General features: G+C 41.6%; 1 protein-coding gene across 2 annotated transcripts in view; it reads right to left on the bottom strand.

Moving 5' to 3' along the window:
- HARS1 (histidyl-tRNA synthetase 1) overlaps positions 1-15,578 on the bottom strand; it is a 201,791-nt gene that overhangs the window by 171,728 nt on the left and 14,485 nt on the right. For both annotated transcript variants that reach the window (XM_085617800.1, XM_085617801.1), the window contains exons 2-3: positions 13,857-13,946; positions 1,361-1,480 (exon numbers count right to left, since the gene is read on the bottom strand). In XM_085617800.1, the coding sequence (XP_085473926.1) occupies positions 1,361-1,480; positions 13,857-13,946 (210 nt within the window). The remainder of the gene's footprint in view (positions 1-1,360; positions 1,481-13,856; positions 13,947-15,578) is intronic.

The following is a 15,578-nucleotide window of genomic DNA, read 5'->3' as shown; positions in this document are numbered from 1 at the left end:
CTGCAAAAGGGCCCTTTTCATCGAAGGGCCCTGCTGACGTACACTTGCAAATTAATGACACAGTCATTCAAACAATTCAAACATCATTTGAGGTTACAGAAACATGAAGATGACACTACGTACAATTGAGACATTGGTGATAATCCCTAAGGGAAGCAGTGAATAGAGATTTCAGTAAAACGACTTTGCTGTATCTGTCCCAGACACTATGGTCTGAAGTCAACAAGTTCTAAAGTGTGTAGTTCATCATCACATGCCTTAAATGGGTTTACATAAAGAACATCGGACGTTAGCCTATTGAAACAAAATGATGAAGCACAGCGGAACGGTTAGGAAAAGGAGTTAACACGGTGCCACTCTATGCCTGTTGCACACAAATTAGTGAAGTAGACAATGAATGTATGTATGACTGGTACGAGACCCAAGACAAACTCAGACCCAAAACGGTGGAGGAAAGCAGAGCACTAGGATAACCACTGCATACATGGTGGAGATGTCTTAAACTGAAAATATCAAAAGTCAGGGTCATAAAAAAGACATGCTGGTCCTTCTGATCTCCATAACTTTGTGTTGTTTGGTTGAGGGACCCAACACTAGGCTGTACATTGAGACAGTTTGATATGACAGCATCTACAACAACTAAAGAACCAGAAACACAAATTGGACCCATGATCTTTTGCACATTAGCACCTGGACTATCTTAGCCAGGGAGCAAATTACTGATAACTTAACACTGAGAAAGTCATATGTTGACTGGGGTTAGAAACCAATGGTAGATTGTATGTGAAAGGGAAACCAGATCTTCCAGATTAAGAGTTTTGGAGTTATTTTTCTGACTGGGGAAGGGCCACAGCTAAATGGAACGGGTGAGCAGAAAATGTTCATTATCTAAAGAGGGAGGAATCCAAGACAACAATGTGATTCAAAATGGCAAACAGATATGAAATTCAATGATATCCTATACATTTGATTGCTTTAGGTATATGAAGGAAGAGGGTTGTTAATGGGGGAATAAAGGAGGGCTTACTAAGAATATTTAAGATTCATGACCACCGATTTCCTGGTTAATGAAATAAAATGATTTGGACAAATAAATGTGCGAGATTAAATGGATTTAAGGATCCTATTCAAGCAGAAGATATTCTTCAACAACTTATGAATGTTAAAGAAATTCCCAAGACAGAGAACAAACAAAATAGCTGATTAAAAGAAACAGATTGACAAATGAAGCGGTATACTTTGTGCCACACATGATGTATTAAAAAAGGCTATTTCATGTTTAATATTGAAGAAGTAATATTGGCATCTAAGTCAGGAGTCTCTCAATCACGTCTGAATTTAAACAATCCCAATAACGTACCTTCAGTTCGAAAACAGGTGTGTCAATGGTCTCTGCTCCATGACGTTTGAAACAGTTGATTATGGTGTTAAAGACTCGCTCCCGGATCGCCATCTGTTTTGGGTTGTAATCCCTTGTGCCCTATAAGATAAAAGGAAAAGATTTACTTATTCTTCAATTCACTTTGTTACGAGGGGTATAAATTGTTAAAAGCCCAAAATTCACCAGCACAAAAATCCTACCACATGAGGCAGTTGCCATCAGCATATATTCCCTTGTTCTTCGGGCACAGAGGGGCAAGTTGCCCCGGAAGGAAGATGAAATTTCTTGTTATTAGGTTATGGGTATCTGTAAGGTGCACAGAATGTAATCAGAATGGCCGCCTAGCATATACAAGTTTCTGGAAAGAGTTCATAGCATTTTAACAATTCCATCCACAGAGTGTGAGCCTTGCGATAACAATTGTAGGTGTTCTCTTTCATGTACAGGACTGTTTGGTGTGGTCAATCTAACGTGTGCAAGGCTGATCAATGGATTGATATGTGCAAAAAAGTAGAATAGGTTAAAATTCCAGGCCACATAACCTGTTCACCCCTACATCCTTCCCAGAATGGACCCACTTCACCAGTGACTATTTCATTTCTCACCCTCAAAATGTATCATCTTATGTAGCAGCTGTTTTCTTACAATGAACTCCCTTTCAGGGAGAAAATATACTTGTCACATATGCCTGGTGTTTAAGTATAGTCTGAACCACTGGAAACCTGACAATACACCAACCATGCAGAATGTTTTTTTCCAACTGAAATCAGACTAGCAAAAACCTTCTCAACAAACACAAGCTAAAAAGTATGTCCTGCCCAAACACCTAGCAAATTGAATCCTACCCACCTTCTCTACCCGTAGGTTTAGGGCTGCCTGTAATTGCAACCTAATCCCCCACCTAGATGCTTTAACGTGTTCTCTTGCCTGGATTTTTACCTTCAAATATTGTGACATTCTTATATGCTAACTTGTCTTTAATAACTTTTTATTGCTAGTCTTAACCTCCCCAATAACGTAAAATAGATCATGCAAATAAGCACCTTGTTTTCTTCCACTGTATGAAACTATTATACTTAAGTAAACCACTGCGGACGTTTTTCAATGTAACCAAACCACTGATGACATTTCCTATGTAACATAATTTCAACTATTAAACGCTCTGCTATGCCACAGGATATGGTTCACACTGTACAATAAAACAAGCATTGGCGTAGCCAATAGGTCTCGCCTTTGGGACCTTATAAGTGTTTAGCCATGCAACAGTTGATATTGTTGTACCAAGGATACTGTGCTGCCTAACTAAATACTTAAAAGGTCCCAAAAGCGAGACCTATTGGTTATGCCAATGCTTGTTTTCTTTGTTGGCTTGATGAGAGCATGGCAGCTTACCTAACAATAAAGGTTTACAAAAACTATGCCAAAACAAAAACAAAGCCAAATGACTGATAGGCAATGTCAGTCCTACTGCCTTTGTCATTGCAATTGAACGTTTGGTTAATGCTATTTGAAACAATTCGGACTTAACTAGAATTAAACAGGCAAAACGAGAGCACGGGGTGGTCTGATAAGCAAACAAATTCTTATTCTTCTTCAAACATCAATACATGTTTTTTACCCTTGATGGCAAACCTTGGCCTTTTTTTCCAAAGGTCTAATAGGGTTTATGCATTAGATTTCTTACAACCTAGCACGCAACCAAAGGTTTTAGGTTTGCCCGCACAAAAACTGATAGGAAGAATTTGTCTCCAATAATGAAATGTAATAAAGCATATGGGACTTACAGTCATACTGGGAATCAACAGAGCAAAATGTTTGTTGAAGAAATGGAGAAGCATCAGCTTAGGCGACACGTGTAACGATTTATCATTACTTATGTAAGTGCATGCTATGCATTCACCTCAAATGCAGAAAAAATAAATTAAATAGCATTGTGAGACTCCTAGTGCCAAACAATAGCTGTGAAGCTACAAGTCCCAGCATTATAGCTGCTGTTGGCATAACAATTATGACTTGATGGTGGACAACCTTTTAACATGATCAGTTGACGTGTTAATTAGTGACTATGGTTAGTGCTCCTAACCTTATAACTACAGGCCCGCTGCCCATCTATGGCCAACAGATCTGGCTTAAGTAGTCAATGAGCAGAGTCTCCAGAAAACAATGTACTTTTATTAAACTACATCAAGTTCTCCCGTAATGGGCCATGTAGCTCAAGCCCTGCGTGAGCAGCTGTCTCCTCAATGAAACAGTACAAGATCTTGCAACTCGAGGAACCAAGAAGCTTCACCCATGTATGGAGAATTCTGCCCCTTAAGAAACAAGTTATTCCAAGCCACATGCAACAGACTGTGAGGCAAATTCAATGTGTAACAAGCATCGGTTCACAGAGAACATCACAGCGGCCGCGCGGCCGCGAAAGTGATCGCGATCAAACATCAAAGCGGCCGAGAAAGTGAAAGTGATCGCGGTCAAGCGCGGCGCGCGCCTGCGCACATGCACTGTAGCTCTAGGCCGGCCATGGTAGCCTTTTTTTTAAGCCCTCACAAAAAGTCTCGCCAGACCAGCGCATGCGCTGGGTCAGGCGAGACCCAAAAAGAAATACGCCACAAACCTGGGCGCTTTTTTAAAGGGACCCAGCACCTTCTTTTATTTTACTTATTTTGGAAGTGAACAATAGAGTGGGCTTTACATTTAATCTCTTCTGGAATGGAATTCAACATTAATGGATGCAAGACAGCAATCTGCAGGCCCATTTCCAATAAAACATGGTTCTCAGAAGTCTCTGTCTTCCCAAATGCAGCAACTGTATCAGCCAAAGCTATGATTTTCTCCCGTAGAGAGACTGGACATTTCCCTTCAGTTACTTAAATAGCAATGGAGCAAATCTGAATATCGTCGGCTTGGATGATGAAAACCAACATTATTCAAAATAGAGTAATGTTTGCTTTAGAACGAGTAGGGCTGAGTGGATCAGGGTCCACATATGTGCTTCAAAATTGAAGCTGGCATCTGACACCAACCCTAGATTATTTGTTGTTTTCAAGAAAGCAGTGATAAGATATTGGGGGATCTTAGCCATTCTTATCCTATGGCAATCCCAGGAACATGCAGAACTGCTAATAAACAAAGCAAGCTCAATTCGGAGAAGAACAGTAGGAAGCAATCTATTTGGACTGTCCAATAGGTACATAACAGAGAAACAACAATTTTCACTCATGCATTATTGTGCGAATGACAACTCAGGGAGTGCTCTATCCCCGGTCAGCATCAACCGCCCTATGCAGACTTTAATAGAGTATTGCTTGGTCCATAACCTAGACATAACACAATCGGGCACTTAAATATGGAAGTCAGCTACAATAAGGAAATCTACATCAGGGGGCTTTTAAGACTCATCTCGGGGACATGCATCTTTCTTAGTCAGTTCCTTAATAAATAAATGGCTATGGTCGTGGTTTAAGTTCCACACTAAATCCTCTACAAGCCTACTGTATGTTAAAACACTGTATGAAGTAAAATGATAAATTTAGGAACCAACTCACTGGGCAAGTCATAATTGTTTGCTCACACTTATAAAACTGCCTATAGCTACAGTGTAAACATTTAAAACATTAAGATGATGGAAGGGGTTTTCATTTGCCTATGTCATTTAAAATATGCTTCTATAATTATGTTACCAAGTTCGTGCTTTTGAGGAAAATAAAAGTAAAAGCTTCATTATTCAACATTAAAATAATTATGCTAAATAGAGATGCATTTGTGACTAAAACCAAGTAATTGAGCACATCGCCCGGCTGAAAACTGGGACAGTGCGCTCCCATGTGTGGGTCACCTTAACAGGGGTATGCAGGGCAAAGAGTTATAAAACAGATTTTCATTTCGTCCCAGGTAACAAAGATATGCAGAACATGGAGCATGTATTTGTTCGAGACTGACAGCTTCTATGCCTGTCCCTTTGTTATGTCCTTATCTTACAAATATTGGCTAAGAGAGTGAACATGAAAGTGGTTGTAGTTGGGTAGAAACTTAGGAACAGCAAGAAACTATTGCAGTTGCAGTGTGTGCTTAGTAAAAACCAATATACCCCCTAATTATTAGTTTCCTAGAGTTACTGAGAGCCATGTAGGCGCAGAACTGCCTCTTATCATGGAGCTGGTTTACTTAATTAAAAATTAACAGAGAGCAACATTTATATCATAAATGTTGCACATTAAGACAGGTTTTCATTTCTGTACACAGGAGGATAGATGGAGTGAGTGGAGTCCTAACTAAAACCTTACATAATGTCAAGAATAGAAGGACCATTCTGTGCAAATAGTTAGCTACCACGCCATTCAAGCGTCTAGAGGGAAGCTTTGATTGCTGCTTTAAACTGCTGCTGTGTTGGGATATCTCCGATAGTCAGAAGCTTCCCATTCCAAGTCCGAGAAGGTCAAATTGATGGAATCCAGACAGTATCACTGTGGTTTTGGTTTAGCTGGGAGGTGCTGATTGTCTGATCTTGTGTTGGGTGAGGGGATGTATCGTTATCAAGTATCAGAGAGGTACCTTGGGGACGTCCCATTAATGTCTTTGAAAACTAGTGTTAGAAGTTTGAAACGGTTGTATTCCAAGTGGAAAACCAGTGGCTTGATAGCAATGTTGTGATGAAGGAGCAATACTATAAAGCTCTAGTGGGGACGTTTATGACTGTAACAAGTGGAGTGAAGGAGTGATAAGGTAAGCCAACTACAAGAATATTTGAACAGTCCGGTTTATTAACCAATGAGTTAATCAGTATGTAGGCAGTACGGAAGAGTATAAAAGGATGTATTTTGTGTATATTTGGGACTTGCTATCAGGCTGCAGTGGCCATGGTGGTTAGTCATAGAGGAGTACAGGGCCTTGATGAATTCAGCTTGAGGATGCTTATGGCCAACAAATGGCAATAAGACTGTCATACATATGTGGTAAAATAATGAAAAAGAAGTGATGATGTCACTGAGGGAAGTGGTGTAGTGAGAAAGTAGGAAAGAGACCAGACCAACGTCTTTGGGTTATCAACAGGTAATGGAGGGTGGGGTGATCTGCCTGCCTCAAACACTGCTTTCACATCATCCAGACCTCTTTTCTGAAGATAGAGTAAAAACCTGGCTCAATGACATGAACAATGACGGGTATGAACCCCAACTTTCACTGAATGCAAAGTCATCTGAATTGACCCTTGGCACCAACCTCATCCTCAGGAAACATTTCCCCCAAAAAAAGCAAAGACAGCCTGGTACCAGCTCTATAATCCAAATAAAGTCAAACTGCTTCTTCAAGTAAGTGACTTCAGAACTGCTGTTGAAGCCCTCATTTTCTTTAATTTGGACAATGGTAATTTTCTACTCCGTGGACTTCCTGACTCCACATTGGCACCCCTTAAGGGCATCCTAAATGTTGCAGCCCTATCATTTAGGGACTGAAGAAATATGATCACCTCCATCCTGAGGGAACTTCATTGGCTCCCCATGAAGGCCCACACCATTGTCAAAACCAGTTGCATCATTTACAAAGCCAACACGACCAGCACACCGCTCATCTTGCAGACAAGACAAGCGCACTCTCTCAGCACAGTGGTTCTCAGCACACCCACATCCAGTACAACATCCGACTGCAGACAAATGTATAAAAATAAAAAATAAAAAGCCAGCAGGCCTTTTCTATCTATGCACAGGAACAACAACTCTGCATTCATCAGGACTGCCCCACCGCTACTCTAATTTAGGAAAGAGTTGAAGACTTACCTCTTTGAACAACACTACATCACAATATATTCAGTGCTTTAAATGGGAAAAAAATAAGTGTAGGTACTCATTAAATTGAGCTAGGGGCGTGGCTAGTGGGCGGGGTTAGAGGCGGGGCGAGACATGATGATACTAGGACATTTCTATAGAGTATTCATTTTGCCCAGGTGCACAACACCCATTGGGCTCACAGGGCTTCAGCCCCCCCGTCGTGTGTGGCAGCCCGGGATGAGACACCTTCCCGGGCAAAAAAGCAGCCGCACCCGAGCACTTCACAGGTCTTTAAAAGACCATTTGCATGTTAATGAGGCCTCGCTGTTTCACCCCTTCTAAGAGCCCCTGCAGCTCCACTCTGCCTATTGCTTAAAGTTCAGCCCCCCCCCCGAAATTTTTGCTCAGCCCCCCCCCCCCCCCCGAAATTTGGCTCTAGTTGCACCTCTGATTTTGCCCGTGCATTTCCTTTGATAGTAGCTTCAAACTTCCCATATATGCAGATTAACAGCTGCATATGATAATCAAGAGTGGTGTGAATACCTGCTGGGAGCAGGCCCTAAATCATAATAGAAGGAGCTTTTAAATCAATACATTCAAGCCATCAACAGCACTATTCAGCTCGCTTTTTCTCTCACACTGAAACATACAGGGAAGCAGGCGCGCACACCAGGTGCGCAACGCCCATTGGGATCAAAGGGCTTCAATCCCCCTCCCGACCCCCCCCCTTAATGGGCCCTTCTCTATCAAACACAGCAGGGCGTGAAAATTCCAAAACAGGGACATCCTTTGCATAAAGCACGAGTCGCTGCTGAATGGTTCAGCAGTTACTCACCTACGAGCTGGGGAGGCGCTTTGGCTGTCAGAGGGCCGTACAGATCTGCTCCCCTCTTGACTGCCTTGAGCTTCGCAGCACTAAAACCAATTAATTTACCTCCAATGAGTACCGGTACTCTCCTTAGCAGTGAAGAAGTGCCGGTATTCTGATCGGTAAAAATAAGAAGTGCCGGTACTCAGTACCGGTGAGTACCGGCCCATTTAAAGCACTGAATATATTAACCACCCACAAACCATCTTCTTCTCCCATTACTCATTGAGTTTATGCTTGCCTTTCACCATGTACATTGCTCCGCTGCCCTGTGTTTAGGTTCACACTATATAGAAATACCACATACATATATATAACAGAGAGTCTGCCAGACAGGTAGCAGGAAAAGCAGTCTGGAATGGAGCAAGCAGTTCCAAGGGTTTTTAATGCTACACAGTCAAGTAGGGTGGTTGGCAGTGCCAAACGCTGAGGACAGAAAAAGGAGTATGAGGAGGGATGAGCCAAAGTGATGACTTTTACTCAGAAGGGGGACTAGAACCGAGATAGAGATTCAGGTGGATGAAGATCAGGTTTTCACGTATTTTGCGAAAGAAATAAGGTTGAGACACTGGGCAATCATTTGAGGGCCAGGTGGGATCAGCCCTTTTTTTCATTTTAAAGGAAGGATAGAGCCACTGTGGTTTTAAAGCATAAGGGATAAGTATCAATTAAGTGTCAGGATTTGAATAAAGAGGGCATACAAAGTAATACCTTGTAGGTTGAATACAGAGGTTTTATAAATTCGGGATTACAAGTGTTGGATGGGCACGTTGAGTACTGGAATGAGTTCTCTGAGTGATGTAGAGGCAAAGTCGTCTGGCACAACAGAGTGCAGCTGCGGAGTCATAGGGATGTAAGAGGAGAGGCTGAAGCGGTCAGCAGCACAGTTATGGTTAGTCTGATTATGTGAAGAGAAGTACAATGCAAAGCATATTGCAGAGAAACTAGACAGATAGATTATTGTCCACCAAAATGAAGGAACAAAATTGTTGTCTGTGCCAGTCATAAACGTTGAAGATAGGTGAGGGTGTTTTGGAAGTAGACAGATTTAGAGTTATGCATGGGCAAAACGTATACTCAATTTGATTTCTGAGATTCACATAAAAGTCTCAAACTATGATGGTGAGAGTATGGAGTACAAATGTCAAAGACACTTAAGTACTCGGGGTGGCCAAGGGTCAGCAAACTAGCCTTGAATGTGGAGCATATTGCTGTTAAATGGTATTCGGAGGAGAATGGTGGGGTCATAGGTGTGAAGATGGGGCAGTCTTAATGGGTTTGTTGAAGAGAATGTCAACTACTCCACCTCTGAAGAGCTGCCATGTCATGCTGAGGGCTGCCAACTTACAGAGTTTTTGAGACCAATCCCAGTTTAAATGATGGTTCAGAAATGTCAAGGTGATAAGAGTTTCAATTTAAGGTGTAGAACAAGCCAACATTCTAACAAGAAAACTGACAGAATTTGGTGGGAAATTACTGTACGCTTTTATATTTGTTTGCAATTTAATCTAGGAGACTATTTGAGACTTTACAGAATAAGAACAATAGTTTGAAAATAGAAGTAGAATGCATATTGTATGTAATTCAAAGAGGGTGTTTGATCCTGACCCACAGACTGGGCCCAGCAATCAATAGGAAGAGGACAAACATGCTACCACTTTGAAAAGTAATGGAAAAACACGTGATCTAACGTTTTGCACAAAGAGGGTCATGTTCAGCAATATCTTGCCAAGGAATGCAAAACAGTACCCTACCAACCTTACCTGAAGTGGTAAATATAGAGAACATAACTTTCCAGCAGAAATGGAGTAGACAAAAACAGTTATACGGGATAAAAAAAGCCCTTTGAAAATTATACTTGCAGACCAGTGGTAAAACTGGAGTCCTGTTAGAGTCTGTGGAATCAGGCTCTCATCGCGGATTGGCTGACACTAGTAATAGCCATCTACAATCAAATCTTATGTTTTGTGCAGTGCACTACCTCAAACTTTAAAAAACTACATTACCACAATTTAGTATCCTGCATTTGTAAGGTTAAGTATTATTCTCCTCCTGCTCAGCCCAGTGCCTGTGCTCTGTGCCCAATAGAATGTTGGATTCTTTACTAGCCTCGGAATTTGGGACACAGAGAGGTGAAGTGTCAGTTGGACATGGGCTGAGCAGCAGACAGGCTACATGTTATCTTCATGAAATAAAACATCTTGAATTGCAACCTACCTGCGTGGACCTCCTCACTACATTTGATGGCGATGAGTTGGTGACGTACCTACGTGGAAAAAGCGGATCTTAGGTACCTGGCGAACACAGGTGGACCTGGAGATGGCGCAATCTACAGAAACAGTGGCTACTACCACAATGGAAAAAAGCGGAGGAATCCACAGGAAAGGAAAATGTATGTACATGGAATAAGGCTATTATACTTAGAACAACTACGACGTCAAAAAGGAAGAACTTTGTTCCTCACAGAAAACAAAAGAAGACAACATGAAACAAGCGTGTTCTGCAATCAACATGTATTACAACAAGCGAGAAAGGAGCATAAAAAAGAACAGAAAAGAAGACAACAACACAAGTAAGATGAGGCACTGCGCTGTTCAGCCCCACCAGTGTCCTCACCACCGGACAGCCCTAGCCCAGGCGTGCTGGGCTCATCTACTCTACACAACTTGGACACAGGATTTGCCATTACAGTCTGTAGAACGCTTTCTCCAACTTTCTCTCAGCTGTTTATTTCACCATTTTCTCAACATGGGTAAGAGGAGGTTGTGGTAAAAATACCGTCTCCAGTTTGACTTTCAACTATATGGTAGTTTCCAGTGCCTGACTGAGAACTGTGTGGCTAACGCGGAGATTGTGCTCCCTGCATTGTGTGCTCTTTTGCACATTTTGCTGACCTGTCTTGAGTTTGTCAACCATTAATAAACTGTACCAGAGTCGCATGGGAGCTGTGGTGTTTTCCACTCTACCATCATTCAAGAAAAGAACATGCTCGAGACTTCACTTACCGAGACTCTGAGGGTCGTGTTCTCATGATGAAGTATCTCCTGTGTAGTTCCAGTCAGGATATTCGCATGTCATTTAATTTTTTTCAGGAAGCATTTTCCTTTCACTTTTTTTTTTGGGCCTTGTTGCTGTGAACTTCTGTGACAAGCGATAGAACATTGCCGGAGAGTATCATTTGTTCTCTCAGCAGTGTTCCCGTTTATTGCCGTTAAAATGCGTGTGCATTTTTACCTCAACGCATTGCCACACGCGTTTCTCCTCAACGAACCACACTGACATCACGATCATCAAAAAAAAAAACTTTCAGTGAAACTTCTTGGCGCAGTAGCGTGCCGAGATCCTCCCGGCATTGCGTCATTCTATGTGCCGCCATAAGAAATGGTATGTTGCTCTTCCCTCTTTACTGCACACAACAGATGAGTTGAGCATAATGCGATGGTGCTGTATATGGCACGTTCTTGCCTTGCCCGTTTGCTGTGCAGTGAACTGTTGACTCTAGTGGCAGGTCTCTTTCACTGCGTTCCTAGCAAGGCGAAATTGGGTACAAGGTAGGATTTTCTCTAGACATAATCGCTGAAACCTTTCATTCCCGTGGAACTTGTACAATTTAACTTTGCCCAATGTGTGGTACATTTGAAAGTACATTTTGGTCTGTGAACACTATTGTACATCTACCGTGTGTTCATTTTACCTTACGTTTCCCTACTCTGGGATGGCATTGGCACTAGCCACATCGCGGGATTCTTTGTACCACTGCTTTCCAACTTTTCACGCCGGACCATACTGTTTAAGGCTCAGGTATTCCTTCGGTTTCCTGGTCCTTTCTGTCAAAGGAAAAGTATTCCCTCGGATTTCCTTTATGATTCAGCAATCCATGTCAGCTTGGGAACACTGACATATTGCTCTAACATTAGGGGGTGATTTTCTAAATAGTCCTTTATTAACTCGTTGTTGTCATCCTACTGGTGCACAATAATCTCAGGTGACATTGTCTGCCTTGGGAACTATTACAGTGACACGCACACCTTTATAATGGACAGTCAGCAAGTGTTGATGTGATGCTGTAATCTAGCAAATTGTATTATTTGCCGTGTTTTCACCATTTGAACACACATAGGAGTTGCATTGGGTACAATCCCCATGCGCTTACTACACTTTTGCCTACATGTGTTTCTTATGGTTTTCTTCCTTTTTTAGGGCACCATGTATGGGTCACAGACCCATTTACATTTTACACAGGTACCCCTACACAGGGCACCGTTTCATGGGTTACATTCCCATTTACATTTTACACAGGTACCCCTACACAGGGCACCGTTTCATGGGTTACATTCCCATTTACATTTACACAGGGCACCATTTCATGGGTCACATTCCCATTTACATTTACACAGGTACCCCTACACAGGGTACCGTTTCATGGGTCTCATTCCTATTTACACAGTTTCCCTTACACAGGGTACAGTTTCATGGGTCACAGTCCCATTTACATTTACTCATTCATCCTCATTTAGGGTGTCTTATGGGTTATAGTCCCATCTTTACAGGGCAGTACTGTTTTCTCCTACATGGGGGTTTACTTTACACGGCCTACTTTGTTATGGGCTTTTGTCCCATTCCCAGTGCTCCTCACTCTTTAACATTTGGGTTGAGGACGGTCATGGGTATTAGTCCCATTGACCTGTATTTACTTTCATTGCAATTTTCTATGATGTTACACTGCTGTTTTATATACACAAAGTTACACTTTTATCTTATTTGAATTGTCCATTTGGAAATGGGGAGTATATTGATACTGTTTGTGTCTCTTCGCTTTCTCTCTATTTGCCCGGTTCAGATTTCCTTTTGATGTTCTTTTCCTTTTCATCTTTGGAATCTGCACCATACACATTTCGCTGTTATCTCTTCTGTGGTCTTCAGTCATTCCCTTTCTGTAATGTTCTTCTTGTTCTTCCTTGTTCAGGAGGAATCTCTTCCTTCTCTTCCCGTTGCTTGGGTGTTCTTCTGTTCTGTTCCCATCGTGCCTTGTCCTTCTTTCCTTGTTTGCCTGCCTGGGTGTGCATGGGGATTATCTTTGGTACGGCTGTCTCTCTTTCTCGTATTTTCTCTCTTGCATCTCACTGTCCCCTTCTTTCTATTTCAATGTTGCAGAGGTTGGGTTTTCCATTTGTTTACTTACACTCCTTACCTTCTCTTCCTTGTCTTCTACCATCTATCTCCTTGTTATGCTTTGTTTGCTTTTTTCCTTGATGTTCTCTGTCACTCCGTTGTTCCTTCCTTGCTTTCTGTCCCTTGTTCTCACCCGTTATATTTGATCATATATTGCTTTTGTTCTTCTGTTGGAAGGAAAGGGGATATGTAGTATCCTGCATTTGTAAGGTTAAGTATTATTCTCCTCCTGCTCAGCCCAGTGCCTGTGCTTTGTGTCCAATAGAATGTTGAATTCTTTACTAGCCTCGGAATGTTGGGACACAGAGAGGTGAAGTGTCAGTTGGACATGGGCTGAGCAGCAGACAGGCTGCTCCTGGTGGGGCTCTGATTTACAACTTAACTACTTGATGTTCCGAACTTTACTATATGTTATCTTCATGAATAAAACATCTTGAATTGCAACCTACCTGCGTGGACCTCCTCACTACACACAAACTAAAGCATCTTCCAGAGTCATAATCTGGAACCCAAATTCGGAGCAGTGACAATAAAGATGATTTAATTCTAGAACCATCAGTGCCTTTGCACTCCAGTACAAATCGGCTGCTCTGTGGGAATTATTTTTCAAACCTTAACGAAAACTCCTTGGCACATTCATATTGTATTTTAAAAAAAGAACTGAGAAACTCACCTTTGGTGTTTTGAGAACAAATTTGTGTTTCCCTTCATCACTCTTGATGTTTGCCTTCCTTTCCACCAACTTTGCTACATCATCTATGCTCTGAAAACAAAGTCACAAAATTACAATTGTAATTATGCAAATAATGGCAAAAGTACGCAATCTACCACCTTTGCCAACAAGTTTATATTATATTCAAGCATTTCAGAGCATTTAGAAGATTCCTAAAATGAGGAACACAAGACATGTCCATAAATAAATGTACAAACAAAATAAGTAGACCATAATACATCCACTCAAACCAATCCTACAATTGTTTGCTTCAGTCCACTTGCTATAGCAAGCCAGATTTAATCAGGAAGGGTTATTTTTAGGGGCTACTCACCCTTTCTGGCAGCTGACAACAGATGTTCTGCTTGCTGACAAAGTGAATGAGCAATAAAGATGCCTTTAAATCTTGTTATCTTGTCACATTTGCTCGCTTTCAGAGACAGAGGTCAAAAGTCAGTTTGTCTTCCTACATTTACTTTTCTTTCTGTGACTGAAGTTAGAGGGTTTTGTAAAGTGAACTATGTGACAATTGCGTTGAGACCAGTTCAAAAGTCAAGTACATTACAGTTAGGTTGAGTAGATTATTCAACTTACCAGACATGCAGGTCTAGTGAAATTTCTATGAGTTATCGAGCCCTATGCTACCTGCTGTCGAGCAATATGTAGGCCTCCTGCAAAACTGAACAGTTGTACCTGAGAATAGAACTCAACTTCCACCACAATTCCGTGCCCCAAAGCTTCCCCTAGCCCTGCAGTAGGATTTGTAAAAAGCCTCAGAAACATGTACCCAAATGAATATCTTAGAATTGAGAAAGAAAATCAAGAATTTTTTTGATTATTAATACAACTGTAGAACAAATAACCAACATTCAAAACCATAAATCGGATCTAAATGGTCAGCAAGGTCAGAAAGACTGCATTTAAAGTAGACAGAAAATACCCATGCTTTTTAGGTCGAGCCTAGAGTCAGCGTGCATGCGCGAGGCATGTTGTACTGGAGTATGCATTTGAAGCCCTGCCCACTCTCCGCCCATATTTTTCATTGGCAGAACGCCTACACAGGAAATTGGCAGCCACTTTCGTATTGAGCACTATGCCGCTCTAACTTTAAAAGTGCCTGCCCCCTACTTCCACAGTACAATGGCAACACTTTTATTTAAAATTACTTTTATGAAGAACGTTGCGTCCGCTTCAAAGACGCAGCGCTTTCTTTTACCTTTATTTTTTTTAATAAACTTGCATGCTGAGTGCAGCGCATTATTTAGGGACACTGCGCTCAGTTTCATTTTTTTTTTTTTAACTTTACTAGTGAGCGCGGTGCCCGCTTCAAGGACACCACGCTCTGTTCCTTTTTTTTTTTTAAACCTCACTGTTGAGCACGGCGTCTGCTTCAGGGACACCGCAATGTTTGTTTTTTTCCACTTTAATGGTGAGCGGGGCGCCCGCTTAATGGACACCGCGCTCTGCAATACAATAGGTCTCACTTTTGGCAAAGTTTGACCTATTGGTATAGTAAACAACAATGCCTTTTAATATTATAAAAGGCATTACCATTTACAATAGCTCAAAATCCCGCAATTGCGAGACCTTTTGCATTGAAAATGCTTGTTAGATGATGTACGTCGGAATATGTTGGACTAGCATAATGGATGGAAATGTACCATTGCCAACTAGATCTCACTT

The sequence above is a fragment of the Triturus cristatus genome, chromosome 7, assembly GCF_964204655.1.
Source record: "Triturus cristatus chromosome 7, aTriCri1.1, whole genome shotgun sequence".
Classification (NCBI taxonomy): domain Eukaryota; kingdom Metazoa; phylum Chordata; class Amphibia; order Caudata; family Salamandridae; genus Triturus; species Triturus cristatus.
The sequence above is the reverse complement of the archived record's forward strand: the minus strand, read 5'-3'. Positions and strand labels throughout refer to the sequence as shown.